At 45.6% G+C, this 21,443-nt stretch overlaps 1 protein-coding gene across 1 annotated transcript; it reads left to right on the top strand.

Moving 5' to 3' along the window:
* Nucleotides 1-6,226: 6,226 nt before the first annotated feature.
* Nucleotides 6,227-20,812, top strand: LOC100089279 (ubiquitin-like protein 5). The gene is made up of 2 exons (XM_029058580.2): nt 6,227-6,307; nt 20,391-20,812. Exon 2 carries the CDS (start codon nt 20,446-20,448, stop codon nt 20,665-20,667), a length of 222 nt encoding a protein of 73 aa, XP_028914413.1. The 5' UTR covers nt 6,227-6,307; nt 20,391-20,445; the 3' UTR covers nt 20,668-20,812.
* The last annotated feature ends 631 nt before the right edge of the window (nt 20,813-21,443 follow it).

The raw sequence follows: 21,443 nt of genomic DNA, 5'->3' as shown, positions 1-21,443 counted from the left end.
AACTTAAAAATCAAAAAATTTACTGTGAGTCATCTTACAGTAAATTTTTAGTTAGTCTTCACGCAGATACAAGGACAATGGCATGGCCTAGTGGAAAGACTTGGGTTGTAATCCAGGATCTGCCCGTTTTTTGTTGTTTTTAATGGTTTTTGTTAAGTGTTTAATACGTGCCAAGCACTGTAGTAAACACTGGAGTAGATACAAGATAATACGGTTGGACACAGTCCACGCCCCACATGAGGCCCAATGTCTGAGTTGGTGGGGGAGGATTCAGTGCCCATTTTACAGGCCCAGAGAAGTGAAGTGACTTGCCCAAGATCACACAGCAGACAAGTGGTAGAGCTGGAATTAGAACCCCGATCCTCTAACTCCCAGGCCTGGGCTCTTCCCACTACACCACCCTATTTCCTATTACTGTTACACTACATTTGTTCATGGCATAACCATGGGCAAGTCACTGCTCTGTGTCTTAGTTTCCTCTTCCCCCTCCCATCCTTTAACTGTCGGAGTTCCTCAAGGGTCAGTTCTCGGCCCTCTTCTGTTCTCCATTTACACTCACTCCCTCGGTGAACTCATTCGCTCTCACGGCTTTGACTACCATCTCTACGCAGATGACACGCAGATCTACATCTCCGCCCCTGTCCTCTCCCCCTCCCTTCAGGCTCGCATCTCCTCCCGCCTCCGGGACGTCTCCACCTGGATGTCGGCCCGCCACCTAAAACTCAATATGAGCAAGACTGAGCTCCTCATCTTCCCTCCCAAACCCGGTCCTCTCCCAGACTTCTCTATCACCGTCGATGGCACGACCATCCTTCCCGTCTCTCGGGCCCGCGATCTCGGTGTCATCCTTGACTCGTCTCTCTCGTTCACCCCACACATCCTATCCGTTACCGAGACCTGCCGGTTTCACCTCTACAATATCGCCAAGATCCGCCCTTTCCTCTCCACCCAGACGGCTACCTTACTGTTACGGGCTCTCGTTATATCCCGCTAGACTACCGTGTCAGCCTTCTCTCTGACCTCCCTTCCTCCTCTCTCTCCCCGCTCCGGTCTATTCTTCACTCCGCTGCCCGGCTCATCTTCCTGCAGAAACGATCTGGGCCTGTCACTCCCCTTCTTAAACAACTCCAGTGGTTGCCTATCGACCTCCGCTCCAAACAAAAACTCCTCACTCTAGGCTTCGAGGCTCTCCATCACCTTGCCCCTTCCTACCCCTCCTCCCTTTTCTCTTTCTACCACCCACCCCGCACGCTCCGCTCCTCCGCCGCCCACCTCCTCACCGTCCCTCGGTCTCGCCTATCCCGCCGTCGACCCCCGGGCCACGTCCTCCCGCGGTCCCGGAACGCCCTCCCTCCTCACCTCCGCCAAACTGATTCTCTTCCCCTCTTCAAAACCCTACTTAAAACTCACCTCCTCCAAGAGGCCTTCCCAGACTGAGCTCCTCTTCTCCCTCTACTCCCTCTGCCACCCCCCCTTTACCTCTCTGCAGCTAAACCCTCTTTTTCCCCTTTTCCCTCTGCTCCTCCCCCTCTCCCTTCCCCACAGCACTGTACTCGTCCGCTCGACTGTATATATTTTCGTTACCCTACTTATTTTGTTAATGAATTGTAAATCGCCTTGATTCTATTTAGTTGCCATTGTTTTTACGAGATGTTCTTCCCCTTGACTCTATTTATTGCCATCGTTCTCGTCTGTCCGTCTCCCCCGATTAGACCGTAAGCCCGTCAAACGGCAGGGACTGTCTCTATCTGTTGCCGATTTGTACATTCCAAGCGCTTAGTACAGTGCTCTGCACATAGTAAGCGCTCAATAAATACTATTGAATGAATGAATGAATTAATCTTCTGGAAAATGGGGATTCAATACCTGTATTCTCTCCCTCTTAGACTGAGAGCTCCACGTGGGACAGGGACATTGTCCAACCTGATCCATGTGTATCTACCCCAGAGCTAAATCCAGTGCTTGGCACCTAGTAAATGCGTAACAAATACCCTCATTATTATTGTTAGGAAATGTTATAAAAGTAGTGCAGTAAGTGCTCAATAAATCTTGATTGTTTGATCCGGAGACCCCCTGAAGAGAAGAGTGGTCTGTTCCCTAGCTCATTCTCTGCAGCTGGCCATACAAGTGCCAACCTTTGTTACAATCATTTAACACACCTCCCCTCTTCTCCCCAAGAAGAGGAAGGAAGCAGGTTCTGGTGGCCTTAAGAGGAAGGTGAAGCCGGCATTTAGTTTGCCCTTAGAGCTTGTACGATCAAGTGCTCAGAAAAAAGGAATGCTTCAGTGCTGGTAAAGTGAAGATGCCAAGGGCCAAATCTGTTTATATTGTATTTAATTTTTGTCATGGGCAGAAGGAGGTTGAAGGCTGGTAGAGATCTCTCTAGTATTACCCAACTGTATTATTTGGGCGCAGCTCATTTAACACAAGGGAATGGGAGCAACAAATATTTCCTCACTGATTCTTTCCCCACTTCCTTGGCGTCTGGTAGTTTTGCTTCAACTGAGAACATGGTTTTTGGTCTTTTCTAGGAGACCAAAATTGGGAGTAGCATCAATGTGGGAAAAATTGAGGAGTGTGAAAATAACAGCATTCAGTGGTTTCTTGCCCCCAAATGTGACGGTCCACTTCCATTATTCCAGTGAAGAGCTATCTGGAATGAGACCTGGGAGTAGTCTTCTATTTAAAAATCCTAGCGGGCATTTTGAAGGCACCCGAGCTGCCCGTCTGCACCGAAGGAGAATTATTGCTAACCCATTTCTCTTTCCTTCTTTGCCTTTGTGATATTGGTTAAGCGTTTCGTGCCAGACACTGTACTAAATGCTGGCATAGATACAAGAGAATCGGGTCCTTCATGGGGTTACTGTCTGAGGATAAAGGAGAAAGGGTATTGAGTGGCCATTTTGCAAATGGGGGAAACTGAGGCACAGAGAAGTTAAAAATGACATCCCAGAGTCACACAGCGGGTGAGTTGGCAGAGCTAGGATTGGAACCCATGTTCTCTGATTCCCCAGCCCATGCTCTTTCCACTCTAGTTAGGATGATTTCCTCCTGTGCTCTTTTACTCGTGGGCTTTGTATATACCATTCTATGTTTTTTTCTTTAGGTTGGTCCCATTCAGGGAGGGCCAACATTTTATTTGCATTTATTTCCGTCTTTACATCATTCTTGGAAAGCATAAAAACATGAACAGTTTTCTCCACCCTCTACAGGCACATTGTAGTCATCGGTATCCCACTATAAAATAATTCCATTAGTCGTAAAACATTGTTTTCTAGATAGTTTCAAACGTCCTTCAATTTAGAAAAGATTGCTCTTGGAAGGCCTTTGAAAATAGTGCTAGCAAATCAGGAACTGTGCATTGAGAAGTTCAAAAACAGACTTTATTTTTATCTTTTAATCGAAAGCTGGATTAATATGACTAGGTACAAAATAATAGGCTTGGAGCAGTTGAGCAATTGCAGTGCATGATTACTTTGATATGGGTGTGAACATTTTAATAGAGCAGATTAAACTGAAGTTATTTCTGTTCAAAATACATTTCCTATTCTGCAAGGCTTCATTGTTTCTAGTTGATTGTAAAAGACACATGGCCCATGCATAAATAGAATTCTTATTTTAAAAACACAGATTTTCAGATCACCACTTAGGTTCCAAAAACATGAAAACATTCATTCAATAGTATTTATTCAATAGTATTTATTGAGTGCTTACTATGTGCAGAGCACTGTACTAAGCTAAAGCATCTTGGGGTAGTGGATTGAGCACAGGCCTGGGTGTCAGAAGGTCCATGGGTTCTAATCCGGCTCTGCCACTTGTCTGCTGTGTGAACTTCACTACTCTGTACCTCAGTGACCTTATCTGTAAAATGGGGATTGAGACTGTGAGCCCATGTGGGACAGGGGACTGTGTCCAACCAGATTTGCTTGTATCCACCCCAGAGCTTAGTACAGTGCCTGGCACATAGTAAACACTTAGCAAATGCAATTATTATTATTATCAATAAACTGGTTTGATTTAAACTGTAAATTCAGTGTGGCTCTCCCAATTCTGAACTGTTGTACTCTCCCAAGTGCTTAGTACAGTGCTCTGCACCCAGTAAGCACTCAGTAAATATCATTGATTGATTTTTGAAAAAAGCAAATGCAAAACAATGAGAAGTGTGACCTAGTGGGTAGAGTAGGGGCCTGGGAGTCAGAAAGACCTGGGTACCAAACCCAGCTTTGTCACTTGTCCGCTGTGTGGCCTTGGGTGAGTCACTTCACTTCTCTGTGCCTCAGTTACGTCATCGGTAATGTGGGGATTAGGACTCTGAGCCCATGTGGAACATGGACTGTATCCAACCTCATTAGCTTATATCTACCCCGGTGGAAGCACAGTAGTACAGTGCCTGGCACATACTAAGTGCTTAACAAATACCATTTTTTTAAAAACGGTGCAATTTCGGGATCCCCAACACTTAAATCCCGTGAGCTGCCCCCACTCTGGCAAATCTCAACAACCTCTTTTCCTCAAACTTAACCGGTTATTACTCTTTCTTTCAATAGCTTCATTTTGCAAGGTACTATACATCTCACCTAAGGAAGCAGTGTCATAATATTCATTCATTCAGTAGTATTGATTGGGCGCTTACTATGTGCAGAGCTCTGTACTAAGCGCTTAGAATGTACAAATCAGTAACAGATAGAGACAGTCTCTGCCCTTTGACGGTCTTACAGTCTAATCGGAGGAGACAGACAGACAAGAACAATAGCAATAAATAATACTCCTTCCAGTGTCAAAACTAATGTTTTAGTGATTCCTTTTTTCAATGGAAGGGTGACCAATATGTTCAGAATGAGAGGGCCAACGGGTGATGCAGTTCCCAGGCGCCTGGGCTCTGAGGAAGGCATCCAGGTGAGACTGAGTGGGAAATGACAAAGCCCCACACACAGGGTTACTAGTATTTGTATTATAACTTAAAAATAAATGTTCCATCCGCTGGAAGAGAGAACCTCTCAACGGGACTTTGAATCCCAAAGTAAACGACACACAAGAATTTAGAAAGTCAACAAAAGTTTTGAAAAGCCACTGACCTGTATTCATATAGAAGGGTCGGAGCCATACCTCCGAGATTGAGGTTCAGATTAGATAAAGTCATAAATGGGAAGGAAGGAGCTAGAAAAGACAGAACGCCTTCCCGTACTGTTCGTTGGTTCTTAATGTCTTGCTCCAAGCGGCAGCTTTTATAAAACCAAATAGCGGCCAGGTCTCAGGCTCTCCACCCTTCTTGTGATGTTTCCAGAGTTGCACTTCAGCCTAAAAGATCCAGAAGCACCTTAAGTAAGCAGCAGTATTCCTTTTTGAGTAAAGGATTGAAACCATGAGGATCAGAGTTGGGGGACAGGGGTAGCCGGGGAATAAAGGCCTCCCAAGAACCCGAGTAGGTTTGGGCTAGGGTGGAACGACTCCCAGCAGCAGGGGGATTGACAATCATATGGGGGTGTGCACATGGACCCTAGAAGCTTACGGGGTCCCGGACTACCAGACCACTACTGCCTGCCGGTAGGAACCAAACCTGGCTGGACTCCGGCTCAGGGATTTCTCTCAATAGTATTTATTGAGCGCTTACTATGTGCAGAGCACTGTACTAAGCACTTGGAATGTACAAATCGGCAACAGAGAGAGACAGTCCCTGCCCACTGACGGGCTTACAGTCTAATCGGGGGAGACAGACAAATTCATGCCATTTGTGGTTTGTGGGGGAAAGGTTTTCTGGACTGAATTTGATTTTTTGTTGTTGTTTTTATTTTGTTTTTTTTTTTTTTAGAAAACAGTCCAGGCAGCAGAATGAAGTACAGACAGGAGAGGGGAGAGATGGGAGTCAGGGAGGTCAGCGAGGAGGCTGATGCAGCGGTCAAGGCAGGATAGGATAAGTCAGTCGATCGTTTCTATTGAAAACTTCCTGTGTGCCGGGCACTATCGGAAGCACTTGGGAGGGTACAGTAGAGCAGAGGTGCTAGACGTGTTTCCTGCCCCCAAGAAGTTTGCAGTCTAGACAAGGAGATGAGTCCTTGGATCGGCAGAGTGGTAATTTGCGTGGAGAAAGGGGTGGATTTTAAAGATGTTGTGAAAATAGAACCGACAGGATTTGCTGGCGGGCCGAATATGCTCTGAAGGAGCTTTTATAGGGCTCAATCAATTCCATTGACTGGCTGCTTCCTCTGCCCTCACAGGTCCAGCTGGCATCCAGTGATTGCTTTATTTTCATCATTACCATCCCCTGCTTTTACTGAGTGACCACCTGGTGCTGCGTGGTGCATGCAAGGTATTTGTCTCGAAGGAGCTAAAGATCTATAAAGTTTCTCTTTGGGAAATGCTAAGCCACCACTCATCCAAACACCCCTTCTGCAGACTTAGTTATGTTCAGTTCATGCAGTTAACCAGACTCAGAGGCCTAGCCTTCGGTGGAGTCTTTCGTCAGGAAGGACAGATGAGCCACGTTAGAAACTTCACAACCGAGGATGTGTGCCAAGGAGAGATTATAGTGTATGTTCATTCATTCATTCATTCAATAGTATTTATTGAGCGCTTACTATGTGCAGAGCACTGTACTAAGCGCTTGGGATGAACAAGTTGGCAACAGATAGAGACAGCCCCTGCCGTATGACGGGCTTACAGTCTAATGGGGGGAGATGGACAGACAAGAACAATGGCAATAAATAGAGTCAAGAAGAACATCTCATAAAAACAATGGCAACTAAATAGAATCAAGGCGATGTACAATTCATTAACAAAATAAATAGGGCAATGGAAATATATACAGTTGAGCGGACGAGTACAGTGCTGTGGGGAAGGGAAGGGAGAGGGGGAGGAGCAGAGGGAAAAGGGGAAAAAGAGGGTTTAGCTGCGGAGAGGTAAAGCGGGTGTGGCAGAGGGAGTACTGGGAGAAGAGGAGCTCAGTCTGGGAAGGCCTCTTGGAGGAGGTGAGTTTTAAGTAGGGTTTTGAAGAGGGGAAGAGAATCAGTTTGGCGGAGGTGAGGAGGGAGGGCGTTCTGGGACCGCGGGAGGACGTGGCCCGGGGGTCGACGGCGGGATAGGCGAGACCGAGGGACGGTGAGGATGTGGGCGGCGGAGGAGCGGAGCGTGCGGGGTGGGTGGTAGAAAGAGAAAAGGGAGGAGAGGTAGGAAGGGGCAAGGTGATGGGGAGCCTCGAAGCCTAGAGTGAGGAGTTTTTGTTTGGAGCGGAGGTCGATAGGCAACCACTGGAGTTGTTTAAGAAGGGGAGTGACAGGCCCAGATCGTTTCTGCAGGAAGATGAGCCGGGCAGCGGAGTGAAGAATAGACCGGAGCGGGGCGAGAGAGGAGGAAGGGAGGTCAGAGAGAAGGCTGACACGGTAGTCTAGCCGGGATATAACGAGAGCCCGTAACAGTAAGGTAGCCGTCTGAGTGGAGAGGAAAGGGCGGATCTTGGCGATATTGTAGAGGTGAAACCGACAGGTCTCGGTAACGGATAGGATGTGTGGGGTGAACGAGAGAGACGAGTCAAGGATGACACCGAGATCGCGAGCCCGAGAGACGGGAAGGATGGTCGTGCCATCGACGGTGATAGAGAAGTCTGGGAGAGGACCGGGTTTGGGAGGGAAGATGAGGAGCTCAGTCTTGCTCATGTTGAGTTTTAGGTGGCGGGCCCACATCCAGGTGGAGACGTCCTGGAGGCGGGAGGGATGTGAGCCCGAAGGGAGGGGGAGAGGACAGGGGCGGAGATGTAGATCTGCGTGTCATCTGCGTAGAGATGGTAGTCAAAGCCGTGAGAGCGAATGAGTTCACCGAGGGAGTGAGTGTAAATGGAGAACAGAAGAGGGCCAAGAACTGACCCTTGAGGAACTCCAACAGTTAAAGGATGGGAGGGGGAGGAGGCGCCAGCGAAGGAGACCGAGAATGACCGGCCAGAGAGATAAGAGGAGAACCGGAGAGGACGGAGTCCGTGAAGCCAAGGTGAGATAAGGTATGGAAGAGGAGGGGATGGTCGACAGTGTCAAAGGCAGCAGAGAGGTCGAGGAGGATTAGAATGGAGTAGGAGCCATTGGATTTGGCAAGAAGGAGGTCACGGGTGACCTTAGAGAGAGCAGTCTCGGTAGAGTGGAGGGGACGGAAGCCAGATCGGAGGGGGTCCAGAAGAGAATGGGAGTTAAGGAATTCTAAGCAGCGATTGTAGACGACTCGTTCTAGGATTTTGGAAAGGAAGGGTAGTAGGGAGATAGGGCGATAACTGGAGGGGGAAGTGGGGTCAAGAGCGGGTTTTTTTAGGATGGGGGAGACGTGGGCATGTTTGAAGGCAGCGGGGAAGGAGCCATTGGAGATTGAGTGGTTAAAAATAGAAGTTAAGGAAGGTAGGAGGGCAGGGGTGATGGTTTTAATAAGGTGAGAGGGAATGGGGTCCGAGGGGCAGGTGGAGGGGGTGGCGCTTGCGAGGAGGGAGGAGATCTCCTCTGAGGATACTGCAGGGAAGGATGGGAAAGTAGGGGAGAGGGTTGGTGGGAGGGAGGGGAGAGGCGGAGGGGTGACTTTGGGGAGCTCAGACCTGATTGTGTTATGTGGCCTGGGGCAGTGCCATTAGTACTCTCTTGGCTCTGCCATTCGTATTCTCTTTGCGCTATAGATCGATCAATCAATCCATTGTATTTACTGAGTGCTTAGAGCATCTGAAATACTGTACTAAGCGCTCGGGAGAATACAACAGTTGGCAGACGCATTCCCTACCCACATCCAGCTTACAGTCTATGGAATGCAACGAAAAAGGAGATAGCCAGGAGAGGAGCACATGCCAAATTCATGTTCATTCATTCAGTTGTATTTATTGAGTGCTTACTATGTGCAGAGTGCTGTACCAAGCGCTTGGAATGTGCGATAGAGACAATCCCTGCCCAACAACGGGCTCACAGTCCAAACAGGGGAGGCAAACAACAAAACAGAACAAAACAACTAGTCTGGCGTGAATATCAGGATAAATAGAATCATAGATATAATAATAATTATGGTATTTGTTAAGCGCTTACTATGGGCCAAGCACTGTTCTAAGCGCTGGAGTAGATACAAGGTAATCAGGTTGTCCCTCGTGGGGCTCACCCTTTTAATTCCCATTTTGCAGATAAGATAACTGAGGCACAGAGAAGTTAAGTGACTTGCCCAAGTCACACAGCGGACAATTGGCGGATCCAGGATTAGAACCTATGTCCTCTGACTCCCAAACCCCGGCTCTTTCCACTAAGATATATACACAACATGTGTGTTGTCTTCTTCCGTGTTAGGGAACCCTTAGCAGAATTGGGCCACAAACCCAAGTTTCCCGATTCACATAGCAGTGTTCTCTAGCTACTGGACCATCAGCAGGGACCGGTTCTTTCTTCTTGCTCTTTGAGTCCCTCGGTTTCAGTCCTTATGGTCCTTTTCCTCCTTATGGGTGTCTCTCTGTAGAATTATTTAACTGTGCTTCTCTCTGTGCCTTTCCTCCTTAATGCCCTCTGAATTCAGACCGCTAGCTTCCTCGTTATCCCTTAGACCAAGTTTTATCTCTTTAAGCTTATCCCGAGGTCCAAGTGCCTCACAGACAAAGCCGTGACGCTCTTACAATGCCTTCATTGAAAAGGACCCAGAGACTTTGAGTCATCACTTTGCTCAAAAATTCCTGTATAGATTCTTACGCCTACTCCCTGCAGAAATATATCCCTAGAAGAAGAGAATGTGCAGTTCTGTACTAGTTGATATTCGGTCAGAATCATGCTCACATGGTGGTGTGCGCAGGAGAGCGGAGGAAGCAAATTGCCTAAGGACCGCATGATAAAATGTGTGGAAACTGTAGAAAAAGAAGCGAGGCTGGTTAGGAGTGGGCTCATGAGAGGAAGAATAGAATAGCTATGCTGACCTGTGCCCATTTGTCCAGCATGGGCGTATATAAATATTATTTCGCCGTCCTTCGTATTCAAAGACGATACTGCGGATCGTAAAGGTCTATCCAGGAATACAAGTGTGGCTGAAAAGCTTGCTGGAGGATTGATGCACCCTCCTGCGCTGGGTACAAGGAAGCTGTTAGCGCACCACAAGATTAAAATTCACCAGGCGCAATTCCCAAGTGAGTCATTTTTGAGGTTGGTGAGTCAGCCCGTGGTGAAAGAGGCACCTTCTGTAGCCTCTTGCATTTGGGGGTGAGCAGTAGGTCCCAAATCTGGCTGCTCAGGCCCTCAGTGAGTTGCTGAGTAATGCTGCTGCCTCATCAGCAACCAAACTGCTGGTATCTGAGCCATCTACTTGCCTCGGACTCTGTTTTAGGGGTAGCCTAAGCTTAACCGTTCCAAGCTTGACCTGTTCTTCTACAGTTCTTGATCGCCTTTTTGGAAAGCTCTTACCTAGTAATCCAATAAATAATCCAGCCCTTCTCCAACTTCCAAATTTTGAACTCTTCACAAAGAAAATGCTCACAGAAAACGGCCAGAGAAAGGGAGACTGGGAAGGATTTGGGGGGAAAATGAGGAGGAGGCTGTGCCATGATAAGATGGAAATTATGTCCAGAGGCAGAAGAAATTGAAAAGTTGATAACTTGACCAGTGCATAACAACACAGTCACTATCACAAACTTTTTTTTCCTCCTTAAATTATATCTAGGAGAGGAAGTGGTCAAGTTGTATCTGCAGTTCATTCATTCATTCACTGTTGATTTATTGAGCACTTACTGTGTGCAGAGCACTGTACTAGGTGCTTGGAAAGTATAGTTCGGCAACAGATAGAGACAATCCTTATCCAACAGTGGCCTCCCAGTCTAGAAGATATCTTTGATAGTTTTCTTTGGACAGAGTACTATACTAAAAGTACTTAGTATAGGAAGGATAGAGCACGGGCCTTTGAGTCAGAAAGTCTTGGGTTCTAATTCTGGCTCTGCCACTTAACTGCTGTCTGGTCTTGGGCCAGTCACTTCACTTCTCTGGGCCTCAGTTCCCCATCTGCAAAATGGGGATTGAATTTATGGGCCCCTCATGGGACAGACTCCTAATTTATAGATATTAGGATATAACCCAATTTGCTTATATCCACCCCAGCGCTTAGTACGGGGCCCGACACATAGTTAAGTGCTTAACAAATACCGTAATTATTATTAGTAGTAGTAATATTATTACATGGGTAATTTAGACATGTACCTTTCCCCAGCTTTTCTACAGTACTTTGTCCAAAGAAAGAGACCTAGTCCGGATTCACCATTTACCTGCTGTGTGACTTTGGTCAAGTCCCTTAACTTCTCCATACCTCAGTTACCTAATCTGTAAAATGGAGATTAAGACTGTAAACCTCACGTGGGATGTGGATTGTGTCCAACCTGATTAATTTGTGTCTACCCCAGTGTGTAGTACAGTGTCTGGCACAAAGTAAGTGCTTAACAAATACCAAAGGGAAAAACCACCCCCCAAAAAAGGATTTCTGGGTGAATTATTGGAAGTTGTTAGGATCCTGTTTCCTTTAACAAATAACCTGCTTATATCTTCATTTCACATATTCCCAAGTTGAAGTACTAAGGATTTTAAGCCTTTAAAATAAAGTTGGTCCCAAGGTCTAGAGGTTAAGATTTGATGGCATCAGTTTTAATAGTTATAGGGACTATTTTACTCCCTGCTCTGTCAGTGGCAGAAAAAAATATCAATAGTAAAAATAATCGTGTAGATCTTTAGAAAACACCAGAGTTCCATCCATCTTTCCAGTTTCTTCTGACCGTGGACATAATTTTCATTTTATCATGCCACAACCTCCTCTTCATTTTCCCCAGACCTTCCCAGTTCTCCCTTTCTCTGGCCATTTTCTTGTGAGCATTTTCCTTGTGAAGAGATCAAAATTTGGAAGATGGAGAATTGCTGGTAAAACAGTTTTCAGAATTAGTCATACAGAATTCAAGTGAGGTGAGTCACTTGCCACTTTGATCCAGCAGAAGGCAAAGTCTTTTGTTTGGAATTCTGAAAGGTTTACTAGCGAGTTTAATCTTGCCATCTGTCCCAACCAGGTGCTCACAGATACATCCACACTTCTCTGTTGCTCAGTTTGGGTTTATTAAGTGATCCTTCATATTTACTGTGTTAGAAATTCATGAATAATTCTGCTAATGTTAAAATGGAGAATAAATGATAAAATGACTTGAAAGAACAGTTAGTAAAAAGCAGAATGCTTATATACTCAGTTATGAACTAATAAACAGATTAGTTCTCCAAGCTTGTACACCAATTTTTTGAGAGTCAGAAGGATTTTCCTGGATGGAATATTTTATGTACATTACCCCTCTTCTTTCATCATGTTCCCATCATCTGCCTATCCCTCATCCTCTTCTCAGTCACCTCGTACAACACGTCGTAGGACTTCAGCTATAGAAGCAAAGAACCTAGGTTTTTCCAAAGTAAATTTCCTTCCATCAAGCATTAAATTTGGTTTAAATGGGAAGAACGTAACTTCCTTTGTCATAGAGCAATTTTGATGATAAACGAGAGAGATTTTGAAAAGCACTTTTTGATCTCGTCAGAGGAGAGGGATTCTATAAACAAAAAGTATTACGGTGATTTATTTCTTTCATTTTAATATGTATATTTTTGATTTTATTAAGCTTGGGTGAAGTGTCCTTACTTCCTGCTAAGATAAACTATTTTTGTAGCAGGAAATCTTTGATTCCAGCTGTTCCTCAGAATATCATCTCCTCTTCTCCACTGAGAAATGTAGCTACCTGAAGGAATGATCCATTGCATTACAATTCCTGTTTTCTTATAACAGATTCAAGAAAGGTGAATGGAAAACAAATCGACAAAGTTTTTTTCAAGCAAGAGCGTACAGTTATAGCTTATTTAATCAGAGATTAATTTTTTTTAATTTTACAAAATCTATTTAAGGGATCAATTAAGGTGTTAAATTGATGTGCTAAATACAGTAGAACGAATTGAAATAAGGCAGGATTCTCGCAGTATTTAATAAGGTAAAAAATTCAATTTATCGATATTAGGCTTTATTTTCTCATTCATAATTGTTTCTCATTCCCTTCTGTATCTGGGAAAAAAACGCAGTCCTAGTTTCACCGTTTTAACTATTATGTTGGGTTTAAAAATTTTAAAGGAAGCTTATTTCAAATAAGCAATGAAAAATGATCAGGGCAGCAGAGTGAGGTATGGACTGGTGTGGGGAGAGACAGGAGGCTGGGAGGTCAGCAAGGAGGCTGATGCAGACAGGATAGAATGACTGACTGTATTAACGTGGTACCTGTTTGGATGGAGAGGAAAGGTGGATTTTCATGATGGTGCTAAAGTTGAAGTGACAGGATTTGGTAACAGATTATATAGGAGAGTTGAATGAGAGAGCTGAGACAAGCATAACGCCAAGGTTACGGTCTTGTGAGACAGGATGGTGGTGCCGTCTACAGTGACGGGAACATCAGTGGCAGGACAGGGTTTGGGTGGGAATAAGAGGAATCCTGTTTTGGACCTGTTAAGTTTGAGGTGTCAGTGGGACATCCCAGGAGAAACTTGAAGGCCGGAGGAAATAGACTGCAGAGAAGTAGCGAGGTCACGGGAGAAGGAGAGAGATCAGGGCTGGAGATGTAAAATTGGGAATCATCTGCGTAGAGATGGTAGTTGAAGCCCTGGGAGCGAATTCATTAGCTATAATAGAGGAATAATTTTGCTTATTTTCCCGTTCACCATTATCCCCCCATCTCCCAATATGTCCCTCAGAAGAGCAGGGAAAGCAAAAGAGAATGACGGCTTCCCCCTCTCTGTGCTGCAGAAGCCCGTCATTCATCTTTCTTTCCACCGCAGCGCCAAGAAAATCCTCAGGAAATCCCTGCCACCTTCCTGTAGTCCCAGGGAGCCTGCTCCCATTATGCCCTGAACCTTTAGGACCGGGAGGGTTTAAGCAGGGGCAGCTCATAACATTTTAGAACTTGGAGAGGTTTTAGGTATTACTGGATTCTCATGAAGGCACATCTCCTCCAAGAAGCTTTTCCTGACTAAGCCCACCTCTCCTCTTTTCCCACTCCTTTCTGTGCCGCTCTTACTTGGTCTTTCATTCATCCTCCCTCCCATCCCCATAGCACATATGTATATAACAATAATGTATTTATTCACCTATTTATTTCTTTATATTAATGTCTATCTTCCCCTCTAAACTGTGAGCTTACTGTGGGCAGGAATGTGTCTGTTATTATATTGTACTCTCCCAAGTGCTTAGTATGGTGATTTGCACACAATAATCGCTCAATAGAGTGGAATGAATGAATGGGATGTCACCCCTCAGAGGCCCATTTAGGTTCCCTTTATTTCTGGGCTTGTTGAATTCTGAACTTTGGCTTTTATGTTGTTTCCCGTTATGGGTCTGTCATCAAACTCTTCACCTTTCTTGGGGCCCTGAAGGGCCAGGGTTCTTGTCTATGCCTGCATAAGCGACTTGGCCTAGTGGGTAGAGCATGAGCCTGGGAGTCAGAAGATCATGGGTTCTAATTCCGGCTCTGCTACGTGTCTGCTTGGGCAAATCACTTCATTTCTGTGCCTCAGTGCCCTCATCTGTAAAATGGGGATTAAGACTGTGAGCCCCATGCGGGACATGCATCCAAAGGTCTCTCCTCCATCCTAATCCTCCTCCACCTGTCAGCTGCCTTCGACACTGTAGACCGCCCTCTTCTCCTAGAAACATTTTCCAGGTGTGGCTTCACTGACACTGTCCTCTCCCGGTTCCCCTCCTCTCTCTTGGGCTGCTCCTTCTCAGTCTCTTTCTCGGGCTCCTCCTCTGTCTCCTACCCCCTAACTGTGAGAGTCCTTCAAGGCTCAGTTCTGGGTCCCCTTCTATTATCCGTTTACACCCACTCTCTTAATAGTAGTAACAGTGGTATTTGTTAAGCACTTACTACGTGTCAAGCACTGTTTTAAGTGATGGTAAAGGTACAAGATAATTAAGTCGGACACAATCTCTGTCCCACAAGGGGCTCGCAATCTAAGTAGGAGGGAGAACTGGTTTTGAAACCCCATTTTACAGATAAGGTAACCGAAGTACAGAGAAGTTAAATGACCTACCCAAGGTCACATAGGCACATGGTGGAGCTGGGATTAGAATCCAAGTCCTCTGATTTTTAGGCCCCTGCTTTTTCCACTAGGCCATGCTGCTTAGAACTCATTCACTCCCATAATTTAAACCGGCATCCCTATGCAGGACATTCCCAAATCCACATCTCAAGCCCTGATCTTTCTTCTTATCTTCAGTCTCATATTTCTTCCTGCCTTCAGAACATCTCTTCTTGGATGTCCTCCTGACACCTCAAACTTAACGTGACCAGAATAGAACTCATATTGCTACCCAAATCCTGTCCTCCCTGACTTTTCCATCACTGTAGATAGTACTGTCATCCTTCCCGTCTCACAAGCCTGTAACCGTGGTGATATCCTTGACTCATCTCTCTCATTCAACCCACATAATCAATCTGTCACCAAATCCTGTCGGTTCAACCTTAACAAAATTGCTAAAATCTGCCATCTTTGCCCTCCATCCACATCGCTTCTATGTTGCTCCAAGCCCTTATCCTGTCCTGCCTTGATTACCGTATCAGTCTCCTTGCTGGCCTTCCTGCCTCCTGTCTCTCCCCACTCCAGTCCCTACTTCACTCTACTGCCCAGGTCATTTTTCTACTAAACCATTTAGTCCACGTTTCCCCACTCCTGAAGAACCTCCAGTAGTTGCCCGTCGACCTCTGCACCAAACAGAAACTCCTTACCATTGGCTTTAAAGCACTCATTTACCTTTCCCCCTCCAATAATAATTATGGTACTTGTTGGGCGCTTACTAATGCCAACCACTGTAATAAGCGCTAGGATAGATCCAGGTTAATCAGGTTGGACACAGTCCTGTCCCAAGTGGGGCTCATAGTGTTAATCCCCATTTTACAGATGAGGTAACTGTGGCCTAGAGAAGTGAAGTAACTTGCCCACCGTCACACAGCAGACATGTGGCAGATTCAGGATTAGAACCAGTAAGCTCTTAATAAATACGACTATTATCATTGTCTAGAGTGGGTGGCCCCTCTTAGGATCACACCTGGATTAGAACCCAGGTCCCTTTGACTCCCAGACCCATACTGTATCCACAAAACCATGCTACTTCCCTCACTGATTTCCACTACAATCCAGCATGCTCACTTCACTCCTGTAATGACAATTTACTCACTGTAACTTATCTCATTTATCTCGATACCGACTGTTCTTTTTATGGTATTTAAGTGCTTACTGTGTGTCAAACACTGTTCTAAGTGCTGGATAGGAGCAAGTGAATTAGCTTGGGCACAGTCCCTGTCCCACATAGGGCTCATAGTCCACTGAGGCATGGAACATTCGCCCAAGGGTCACATAGCAAGCATTTGGCAGACCCAGGATTAAAACTCATGTCCTCTGACTCCCAGGCCTGTGTTCTTTCCACTAGGCCATGCTGCTTCTTCATGCCTTTGACCTGGAACGGCCTCCCCGCCCCCAGCATTTCATATCCTGTAGACCATCGCTCTTTTCACCTTCAAAGCCTTATTAAAATCATATCTCCAAAAGGCCTTCCCCACCTAAGCTCTCATTTTCTCTACTCCTCCCTTCTGTGATCCACATCTTTACTTTCCTTTCTTCATTCATCCCACCCTCTTGTGCCCCACAGCACTTATGTACGTGACTGTAATTTATTCACATTAATGTCTTTCTCCCCTTCTAGACTGTGAACCCTTTGTGAGTAGGGAATCTGTCTACCAACTCTGTTACTTGTAATCTCCCAGTAAGCTGTCAGTAAATGCATTTGATTGATTGATAAGTCCATACTGCTCAGATTTAAAAGTTTAGTTTTATTCACCCTCTTTTTGCCAGTCATATTGGCCCTTGGCATGGAACTGAAGTTCACTAAGCATTAAACCTGTTTTAACTTTTAATGCTTCTTTCAGGTGAGGCACTTTGCACTATGTTAGATAGTAATCTTCCCCCGTCTAACCACTTCAGTCACTTATGAGTTTTTCAGAATTGCTTTTAGGATTCACATAAGTAAATCAGCTCAGATATTTCACTCTATTTTCAACCATTTTCATTTTGGAAGATGCATAGCTGTCTTTTGGGGCATTGTCTTTCATCCTAAATTAAAATGTTCTCTTCCTGGTATAAGATTCATGGCACTTTGTCCAAATGCTAGAGAAATTAGTCATTTTCCTTGTGCACTAAGTGTGCATGGTTCTTCCTGAATTCAGAACTGCCAGCTTCATTATGTTGTGTCTCTTTTGTGAAATTTTGATCATCGACAACTGACAGATATGCTAGCTGTCAAGAAAACCAATGTAGATAAGTTTCTTGAAGATGGTTTCAAGGAGGGTCATAATTCTCCTAAACACTAAGCACCATTTTCTAATTCAGCATACCATCGTGCTAAGAGAAATTCTTCAACGTGTTGTGCTTTATTTTATATTTTGTTTCTCAAAAAAGAACAAGGAGAAATGACATCAAGCCAATTTGCCATAACTATCTTTTCAGTGAATCTTCTGCATTGAATCATTTACACCTGGCACTCTTTAATGAAATCACGCTTTATTTCCTGAGGTGTCTATATCTAGAGTGAAAACTGTGGATGAACCAGTCAAGCAGTCAATGGTATTTATTGAACCCTTACTATGGGTAGGGCACTGGATAAGTACTTGGAAGAGTACAATACAACAGAGTTAGCAGACACGTCCCCTGCCCACTTCAAGCTTACAGTCTAGAGAAAGTTGTAGTAGCGTGGCGCAGTGGAAAGAGCATGGGCTTTGGAGTCAGAGGTTATGGGTTTGAATCCCGGCTCTGCCACTTGTCAGCCGTGTGACTGTGGGCACGTCACTTCACTTCTCTCTGCCTCAGTTCCCTCATCTGTAAAATGGGGATTAAGACTGTGAGCCCCATGTGGGACAACCTGATTCCCCTGTGTCTACCCCAGTGCTTAGAACAGTGCTCTGCACATAGTAAGCGCTTAACAAATACCAACATTATTATTAGTAGTAGTAACCTGGATTTCAAAAAATTGATGAGAATGTGTGTGTCTTAAGGAGGGCACCAATTGTGAGTAGCAAAGACCCTGCGATAGTGGTTTGCCCTAAATTTCCCCAACGTCAGGTCCCAAACCTTCCACGGTAGCACTGGCCCCTGCGGTTCTTAAACCACTAGAGAAAGATCCCGGATTCTCCGTGGGGTCACAAGGTCACTCACTACTGAGTCAAATCCGGTGCAGAACATTTGGTTTATTAACAAGACCAGCAGGTTCACACCCTTTGGCATTACCACAGACTGGTAATCCCTCCCAAATAATTCTTCCATATTCCCCAATCGGGGATATATTTATATGCTTTACAGTCATCGTTTACTCCTCTAGATCATAAACCCATTGTGAGCAGGAAATATGTCTCCTAAATTATCATGGTATACTCTCCCAAGCGCTTAGTACAGGGCTCTGCACACATTAAGCTCTCAATAAATATAGTTATTATGATCAAAACTAGACCCTACCCCCACTATGTTCTGGGGGTGGGCCAGCTCATTATCCAGGGTTTTTTTTAGTCTTATTAATAAACCTTATCACTTCCAGATTAGGTTTCACCCCAGGGTGTCACCCACTCGGCCTCCTCAGTTATGTTACTTAAGTAATGAGGGTTCCGGGTGAGATTGTGTGGGGAAACCTTGTCTACGCACCCCTTTCCACTAATCTGATTTAGTACTAGATCATGGGGTTGGGGGGCAAGGGGAAAAAAGGACACAGGGAGGGGGCCCAAGGGACCCCATGACAATTCATCTTGTTGAATACTAGGTCAGGGGTAAGAGGAGTCGGTAGTAAAAGGGAATCCATCCTTTCACCCCGCCTAATCAATGTGTTGTCCTCTCATTCAGTTATGGAGACATCCTCTTCAGAGGCTTTTGGATTAGGATGGCTTTCCCATACATCTCTTATGAACCTATAGGTTTGTCACTTAATTTGTGCTGGGCATACATAGTCTCACACACGTACACACACATGTACACAAACACAACATTAAGAGAACCTTCATTCGCTTATAGTTTAGTGGAGGAGATTGTAAAACTACTGGCCCCACCAGTTTGTGGCTCTGAGCGACGATGGCAGCTTTTGGTCCAGTTTGGGATGAGGGCTGTCAGGGAAGGAGGCAATAATAGAATTCACTGTAGCATTAGGGAAGCCACTAAGGGATCAAGAGCAGGTTCACTGAAGGACGGCAAAGTTTGAGCTACTATCTGTAAATGTTTTAATGTGTGTTTGTGGTTAGTATTTTAGAATAGCAAACATTGAAATTTTCAGGTAAAAGACACGAGGTAATCTTAACGTAGAAGTGTCTTTTCTGAGGGTGGACTCGCTTTCCACCTGTGCATCTCTTCCAATGCTTAGTACAGTGCTCCACACACATAAGCACTTAATAATCTTCCTACTTTTAAATTAATTTGAGGGAAACCCAGTCATGTGGTCTATGCAAAGAGAGAAAAGCGGAGGAGTTCCTCTACTCAATACTGGCTTTTATTAAACATTTACTATGTGTCATGCAGTGTTCTAAGTACTGGAGTCCATACAAGTTAATCAGGTTGGACAGAGAACCTGTCTATGTGCGGCTCACAGTCTTAAATTCACCTCCTGGTTTCCTTACTTGCTTAAAAAAAGAGCAAATAAAGTATCACTTGACATGATTCAGAGGGTCTCTGATAAACTGTCACTGGCTTCAGTCCATAAGGATTTTCCCCAAAAGGATTTGTGGGAGATCAAAGGTTCATTTCTGACCAGGGGGAGACTGCTGCCAATCTGTATTACCCACTCCCCTCTACCCTGGCACTCTGGAGTGGGAAGCAGCATGGCCTAGTGGATAGATCACGGGCCTGGGTGTCCAAAGGTCATGGGTTCTAATCCCAGCTCTGCCACTTGTGTGCTGTGTGACCTTGGGCAAGTCGCTTCATTTCTCCATGCCTCAGTTCCCTCATCTGGAAAATGAGGGTTAAGACTGTGAGCCCCATGTGGGACAGGGACTGTGCCCAACTGTATCCACCCCAGCATTTAGAACAGTGTTTGGTGCACAGTAAGCCCTTAAATTACCATCATCATCTCCCCAAGGATCCTAGCCTTTGGACTCCAACCGGGAGAACCTCATCTCATGTCCACTTGATCACTCAGGCCCAGCGTCCTTAAAATGCCCGTAGGGGTGCCTCTCCACGTTCCACTAACTCCCTCCTCTTTTTCCAGTCTTCCCCTGTGGTTGGCTCCGTCCTTGTGGACCGTGTGCAGATCAGACCCCGTCACGGGTGGGGGTCCTAAGTGGTTGGTTATCTTCTTATCTGAGCAACTCGTGAGGTCGTTCCCTCTTTTGACAGGTAGCTAGTCGGTTGGAAGGCCGGAACCGTGACACCATCCTGCGCAGCGGGAGCCATGATCGAGGTGGTGTGCAACCATAGGCTGGGCAAGAAGGTCCACATGAAGTGCAACTCAGACGACGCAATCCGCGACCTGAAAAAGCTGATTGCGGCCCAGACAGGCACCCGCTGGGACAAGATCGTTCTCAAGAAATGGTATACCATCTTCAAGAATCACGTGACTTTGGGAGACTACGAAATCCATGATGGCATGAATTTAGAGCTGTACTATCAGTAGGGGTATTTTCCCCGTGACCTAAATCCTTACCACCTTTCTTCCCCCATCCCGTCCCCCTCTGCTCCCCCCCAACCCCATCCCCTCTGTCCCATCACCACCAAAACCTTCATCGGACTAATTAAAGGAAGAATGTTTTAAGAGTTTTGCCGTGTGTGCTGGAGAGATCTCCTGTTCTTTTGGGACAGGGATTGGGCTTTGGTGTGGTATTGCCAGTTGTACGTGGTCACGCAACAGTCCCCCGTACTTTGGCCCCTGCAGAGGTGATCCCTTTGCCCTCAGTGCGCGTAGTCCAAGAGGATGGGGGTGGGTGAAAGACTTAAATCCCGACAGCTATTCAAGTCTTTCTCATACTGAAAAAAGCTTCTGTGGGTCCCAGCGCACCTTCCAGTTATAACATTTCCTGCTACCATTTCTCTATCAGGTCATATACTCCTGCCGCCTTCCCTTCTGCTACCTCGGGTTTTTACCCCCTTCACCCCACTCACCAGGGTCTCCAAATGATTTCCTGGAGCAGCGTGGCTTAGTGGAAAGAGCACGGGCTTGGGAGTCTGAGGACCTGGGTTCTATTCCTGGCTCCGCAACTTACTTGCTGTGCGACCTTGGGCACCTCACTTCATTTCTCTCTGCCTCAGTTCCCTCATCTGAAAAAAGGGGGTTGACTACCTGTGCTCCCTCCTATTTAGAATGTGAGTCCCATGTGGGACCTGATTACCTTGTATCTACCCCAGAACTTAGTACAGTGTTTGGCACAAAGTAAGCAATCGATACCATTATTA

This window comes from Ornithorhynchus anatinus, chromosome 2 (genome assembly GCF_004115215.2).
Source record: "Ornithorhynchus anatinus isolate Pmale09 chromosome 2, mOrnAna1.pri.v4, whole genome shotgun sequence".
NCBI classification, from domain to species: Eukaryota; Metazoa; Chordata; class Mammalia; order Monotremata; family Ornithorhynchidae; genus Ornithorhynchus; species Ornithorhynchus anatinus.
This window is presented reverse-complemented; position numbering and strand designations above follow the sequence as displayed.